General features: G+C 58.9%; 1 protein-coding gene across 1 annotated transcript in view; it reads left to right on the top strand.

Moving 5' to 3' along the window:
* Positions 1–758: 758 nt before the first annotated feature.
* Positions 759–6,753, top strand: part of EML2 (EMAP like 2) — a 28,245-nt gene continuing 22,250 nt past the window's right edge. The window contains exons 1-4 of the mRNA XM_049787244.1: positions 759–887; positions 3,603–3,821; positions 3,969–4,092; positions 4,375–4,479. Of these exons, the coding sequence (XP_049643201.1) occupies positions 821–887; positions 3,603–3,821; positions 3,969–4,092; positions 4,375–4,479 (515 nt within the window). The 5' untranslated portion in view covers positions 759–820. The remainder of the gene's footprint in view (positions 888–3,602; positions 3,822–3,968; positions 4,093–4,374; positions 4,480–6,753) is intronic.

The following is a 6,753-nucleotide window of genomic DNA, read 5'->3' as shown; positions in this document are numbered from 1 at the left end:
TATGTGATCCCTAAGCTCCATCAGGAGTGATCCCTGAGTGCAGAACTTGGAATAGGCCTTGACATCACCTTGAGCATCACCCCCCGCCAAAAAAAAAAAAAACCCAAATACTATTTAGGGGGCGGGAACAGAGGCTCAGCGACTGCATAACTGCGGGGGCGGAGCTAAGGTCCTGGGGGGCGGGCCTAGGTCTGATAAACACGGGTTCTAATCATTGTGCTAGCACCTTATTCCAGGGCAGATCTGAGGCTCTGGGTCATCGGGCGAACCCCAATCTTGCGATGCGAGAGGCTTGGGGGGAACCCTGACTAACAAGAAGTCAGGAGGAAGATTTGGGGGGTGTCCTGGGAGCATCTTTTACCTGCCCATCATCTTCCCAGGATGAAGGTGGGGCGGGATGCTCGTTTGGGCTGGAAAGCAACAAAGGCCACGCCCCCGACGGCGCCTATTGGTGGAGGGGCCTGAGCGACAGACGCTCATTGGCCCAACCGGGAGAAGGGGCGGTGCCAGGCGGACGGTGGGCGGGGCCAGACGGTACCCAAGCGAGCATCCTCGGCTCAGCCAATCCTGGCGCGAGGATCGTGCGGGGAGCTCCCGGCAGGGGGTGTCCCGGCACCCCCACACCCACCTCCCGCCTTTCCGGGCATCCTGGAGGAGGATGACCCCGGTGCCAGGCCCGGCGCCGGCCGTCTGATGCCGGGCAGGCCGAGCCGGGGATGCTGGTACCCAGGGCGTTGCTATGGCAACGGGAGGCAGGGCCTGGGGGGGGGACCGGGCCCGGGCTGGGGCCGGGGGGGCCGGCGGAGGCTGTGTCGGGGCGATGGCGGAGCGCGGCCCGGCCTTCTGCGGCCTCTACGACACGTCCTCGCTGCTTCAGTACTGCAACGGTGAGGACCCCCCACCCCATACACACCCCCAAGTTCTGGTCCTCTGGGCTCTCTGATCCTGGCCGCACCCCAGGCCAGATGCTCAGCATCGCCTCCCAACTCTCCATCTTTGCTCCTGGCTAGGGATCCCTTCCTTTATTCCCTCCCGCCCCCATGAGCATCCAGAAATCTGAATAAGATCCCTGAGCCCCCCCCCCCCCAATGCTGATTCCTACTCCACCCTCTTGGATCCTCCCTTGCTTTTCCCTGGTGGGTAGGGGGGAGGGCGGGGTACCCCAGGCAGTTATTATGCCTTCCCGATGTCCTCTCTAGCTTCTGGGACTCTCCTTGGGAAGGGGGTACTTTGAGTTGGGGACCAGGGAGGGTAACCCAAGGACTCTCCTAAGCCCCCCAATTTTGTCTTTCTCTCTGCTTTGGACCACCCCTTCTCTTTCGATAAGCCAGGAGATACTAGAAAGATCCCTGGGGGGCGTTTGGGCCAGAGCAGGGGAGCTGAGGGAGGGGTTTTAGGTGAGATGGGAGGTGTGTGTGTGTGTTTGTGTTGGGGATCTGAGCAAATGAACAGAGGGCGCAGAACAATACATGAAGGGAACACAGAGGGACTCCAGGAGGCCCATATCTCACTGCTATCACTAGGCAGGTGTGGAGGGTCAGATGAGCAGGCCCCCATCTCCACCAGGGGGTCCCCAAGTTGGAACCCCCAATGCCAGAAAGCCCAGAATGCCCAGAGACAACCCCCCAGATCCTTGTTTGGATACAGGAGGATTGAAACCAAGGACCCCACACCTCACTTTTAATAACACCAAGCCTCTGGGGTTCAGTCCTCCTCCTCCTAAAAATGGGTGTGACCTTACTGGTAAATGGGGGTACTGCCAGGACCTGAGCACCAACCCGCTAGATCTATTTCCATCTTGCTGAGCACTTCTTAGGAGTGGGATTGGGAACCTTGCACGCCCCTGGCCCACTTGAGTTAATAAAAAAAACATACTTTTCTTTCTTTTTCTTTAAGGGGTTGATTTACGAAGGGTGGGTCAGAGGGGGCGATTCATCCCTCCCGTGCCACCCACCTCATTTGCAACTCTCTGCACACACACACACCCCGAGTCTTACTTTCCTTCTTTGCAAAAATAACGTGCCTTGCAGGGTGGGGAGAGACCCATCACCCTTAAAAGTTTTTGACAGCGCTCTCATCTGACCTCTGGGATGCCCCACTATTTCTTGGCACGGGTTGGTCCAGCCGGGGCATAGTGGTGCTTGGTAGTGGGCAGGGCCGGCAAGGCGGGGCAGGCAGCGATTGGGCAGGGCGGGCACGGAATGACAGCTGCACTGCAGGGCCCAGCGGATGGAAGGCAGGCCGGGCGGGGTGGCCCCGCAACGCAGGATGGCAGGTGCGACCTCCCTGCCCTGTGGCCTTGGCGCTTGCCCCCTCCACTTTGACTTCCAAGGGGCTGGGAAGCCATGGGGGGCTTCGGCGATGGGTCTGAGTGGTCTGAAGGCGAAGGGGAACCCACATTTCGGATCTTGTCCCACTTGGGGAAAAAAAGGAAAGGAGGGTGATGGATGCAGGAGTTAGTTCTGGCTGCAGAGAAGAGGAAGAGCTAAATTCAGGGCATGGCTTAAGGGTACTGGGTGCTGCAAATAGAAGCAGAATAAAGAAGAGGGAGAGAACCTGCCTGGGGGTACAGTTTGAGACCCCCAAATCTCCCTCTCCCGTCTTTGGCTTCCCAGGGTCATCAGATGTGCAGAGATGTAATTCTCAAAATTTGACACCAGGGGCCGCCAGAGCTCCGTCCTTATTCTCTGGCTCCGGGGCTCGAACCCGGCGCTGAGCCAAGCCTGCAAAAGCAGTGGCTGCGGGTGGGAGAGTCCAGGCGTGAATTTTGGGGTTTGGTTTGGGGGAAAGTCCTTCCAGACCGAGTTGGGCGAGGGATTAGCTCCCCTCCCCAAAGCCACGAAATATCGAGATGAGTCAGAGGCAATGTCAGAGATTCCTTCCAGAGCATCCTCTTAGCATCACTCATAGCATCTGAAACAAGCCCGAGTGCAGGGAGGTTTGTGCTTTGGAGAATCGGAGAACTGGAGAATCGGGGGGACAGAGAGAGAGGAGAGAGAGACAGAGAGAGGAGAGAGAGACAGAGAGAGAGACACACACAGACAGACAGACACAGAGAGAGAGACAGAGAGAGACAGAAAGAGAGAGGACAAAAGAGAGAGACGAGACAGAGAGGAAGGGACTTGCCCAAGAAAAGAGAGAGAGAGAGAGAGACAGAGAGGAAGGGACTTGCTCAAGGTGCCCAAAGACCCACCCTCAGCACACACACACACACACACACACACACACACACACACACACACACACACACACACACACACACACACACACAGAGAGAGAGAGACAGACAGACAGACAGACAGACAGAAGATGGAGACAGACAGACAGGCAGACAAGGAAGCAGACAGGAAGGGACTTGCCCAAGATACCCAAGACCCACCCCCAGCCCCCAGGGGTGCTGCAGAGCCCAGGGACATGCGTGTGGGTGCCAGGACCCAAAGCTGGCAGAGGGAATTTCCTTTGTGCCTTCTTTCTCCCAGGCTGCAGGAAAGGAAGAGGCGTGGCCGGCTCCTCCGTTGCAAGCGGACCCCCACAGACTGGCAGGTCCCCGGGGTGGGTGCGCTGAGGCCCCCAGCATTCATCTGCATGCCTCTTCCTTGCAGATGACAATCTGTCGGGCACGAGCGGCATGGAGGTGGACGACCGCGTGTCGGCGCTGGAGCAGCGTTTGCAGCTGCAGGAGGACGAGCTAGCGGTGCTCAAGGCGGCCCTGGCCGATGCGCTGCGCCGCCTGCGGGCCTGCGAGGAGCAGGGCGCGGCCTTGCGCTCGCGGGGCACCCCCAAAGGCCGGGCCCCTCCGCGGCTTGGCACCACAGCCTCGGGTGGGTGTCACCTCTAGGCTGGACCGGGTGGCTTGGGGCAAGGGGTGAGGAGAGGAGGATGCTCATTGCCAAGACTTTGATCTCATGCCTTCTGCTCTCTTGCTCTCTCTCTCTGAACCCCCACTTTCCATCCCCTGTCCCCCCCAGTGTGCCAGCTTTTGAAAGGTCTTCCCAGCAGGACGCCCCTCAATGGCTCCGGACCCCAGCGCCGGGTGGGCGGCTATGCCACGTCCCCCTCCTCCCCCAAGAAGGACACGACCACCGTGCGGAGGTGAGTGGGGTATCTCTCCAAGATCTTGTACATGCCCTGAGTTGGATATCAGGCACCCCATATGGCCCCACCAGGAGCCATCTCTGAGGGTTTACAGGAGTAAACCCTGAGCAAACTTACCCAGCTCCAAAATCAAAGGACTTATAGGAGATGTGGGAGATGCGGTGGTTTGTATAGGAAGGGCTGGAACCCCAGCAGCCCAAAGGTGCCACGAGGGGTCTCCTCTGCCTCTGTCCCAGCCACCCATTTCAGCTTACTCCTAACTCTGCTCTTCCGTCTCAGTGCTCGCCGCTACTTGTCACCAGAGCGCCTGGCCTCGGTGCGCCGTGAGGACCAGCGCAGCCGCACCACTTCCTCCAGCAGCAATTGCAGCGCCAAAAAGGAAGGGTAAGTGACTAAGCAAAAGCCATGACACGGGGACAGGGTGGGGTGGGGCCTCAAATGGATATGGAGAAGGATGGGTAACAGAGGCTGAGGCCCCAGGTCCCAGGCCACGAGGTGACCACCTAGACTGGGGGTCGTGTCATTCAGAATAGCAAGGACAGAAAAAAAAAAAAAAAAGAATAGCAAAGACAGGGGTCGGAGAGATAGCATGGAGGCAGGGCATTTGCCTTGCTTGCAGAAGAACGGTGGTTCCAATCCCGGCATCCCATACAGTCCCCAGAGCCTGCCGGGAGCGATTTCTGAGCATAGAGCCAGGAATGACCCCTGAGTGCTGCGGGGTGTGACCCCCCCCCCAAAAAAAAAGAATAGCAGGGACAGAGCAGACAGATGGGATGGGGGGGGGCTTAACCTTGAGGTCCTGCGCTGAAGGGGATGCCTGGAGAAGGGGAACAAAAAGGGAGGCTGGTGGGCCCGGAGAGATAGCACAGCAGCGTTTGCCTTGCAAGCAGCCGATCCAGGACCAAAGGTGGTTGGTTCGAATCCCGGTGTCCTATATGGTCTCCCGTGCCTGCCAGGAGCTATTTCTGAGCAGACAGCCAGGAGTAATCCCTGAGCACCACGGGGTGTGACCCAAAAACCAAAAACCAAAAAAAAAAAAAAAAAAAAAAAAAAAAGGGGGGGGGGGCTGGTAAACCTCAAGGGCTGGCAGGGATTGTAATAGTCTGGAGGGTAAGCCACTAGACCACTGGGGTAATTGAGTCCCACTTAGCCAAGGGTGGGACCAGGGAGAAGAGGGGCCATCAGAGGAAAGGGGTGAGCGAAATTTGAGGTGCTGGCTGGGCAGAATCAGAGCCTGGAGACTGACAGCAGGTGTCAAAAGCAATGAACCTTATAGGGGCGGGGCCCCGTTGGCGAAGTGGGCGTGGCCGAACACAGTGAGGACCGGTGGGTGTGGTCAGCACCAGGTAGCATAGTGTGGGCGTGGCCCTGAAAGGGTGTGGCCTGTGAGGCGGGCCCATATATAGATGTCGGCGTAGCCCTAGAGAGGTGTGACCCGGTGGGCGTGGTCCACGAGGGGATTTGTGGGTTGTGGGTGTGGTCAGAGAGGGTGGAGCGTCGTGGGCGTGGTCGGCGCGCTGCGGGCGGAGCGACCTGGGATTTAAACTGTGAAATTGAGTTTCTCTGCACACAATGGTCCTTATGGCCATCATGGCCTGCTGGTGGAACTGAGGGCGTAAAGTCCAAGGGGAGGGGAAAGCTGTTCATAATCGAAAGCTGTGGAGCAGGTGGGATCAGAGGAAAAGGTAGATGAAGTGCCATCATTCTGGAGTGGGGGCGGTGATGCTGAGGCTGGAGAATCCCTCTAAATCAGGACCAGGTTCAAAATCCACACACACGCCTCCACCCCACCCAAAGAACCGCAAACCCTTAGGTCCAGAGCCAGGCACCACTGGCTCTAGTATTACACAAAATAACCAATTTGCTCCTCGCTGCCGCCCTGGAAGGTAGGTAGGTGTTCATAGTATCCCCATTTCCTTTTTTGTTTTTTAAATTTTGGGGGGGTGCTCAGGGCTGACTCCTGGCTCTGCACTCAAGAACCAATCCTAGCGGAGCCTCTGGGGACTGTATAGGCTGCCGGGGATCGGACCAGCTCGGTCCCTGTGCAAAGCAAATGCCTCCCCGCTCCGGCCCTGGGTATCCCCATTTTTCCCATAAGAGAAAACTGAGGCAGGAACCGAGTCATTGGGCCACACCGCTAGGAAGTGGCTGATTTGGGCTGGCACTCTGGCAGACATGCCCCCCGAGAGCAAGATCTCAACCCTCACTTTCCCCTCGGGCTCCGGGCTGCAGAGCCCCAGAGGGCCCCAGCCGGGTTCCCAGGCGGCCTCGTGGGGCGGAGCAGGGCACAGCTCGTCCCCGGGCCGGAAGCGGCGGGGCCGGTCCCAGCTCCACCCCCGGTCCCGGAGCTCCTCCAGCCGCCGCCATGAGTAGCTTTGGAGCCGGGTGAGCCCCCCTGGGAGCCCCCCTTCCTCCCTGCGACCCCCCGGGACCTGCTCCCCAGAGCTGCCCTAACCCCAGCAAGGCGCCCCAGCCAGCATCACTTCCCCCCCACTTGCCACCCGTCCGTGGGAATGTGGAGACACACCCACCCTCTGCTCCCCGGCTTTAAATCTGGGCGCCTTTGGGGTGCAGGCTAAGGGGGCTCGGCTTCTCGCTGCTGTGTGTGATCTCTGGCGCTCGCTGCCTCTCTGGGCCTGTGTCTTAGGCTCTGCACCA

The sequence above is a fragment of the Suncus etruscus genome, chromosome 14, assembly GCF_024139225.1.
Source record: "Suncus etruscus isolate mSunEtr1 chromosome 14, mSunEtr1.pri.cur, whole genome shotgun sequence".
NCBI classification, from domain to species: domain Eukaryota; kingdom Metazoa; phylum Chordata; class Mammalia; order Eulipotyphla; family Soricidae; genus Suncus; species Suncus etruscus.
The sequence above is the reverse complement of the archived record's forward strand: the minus strand, read 5'-3'. Positions and strand labels throughout refer to the sequence as shown.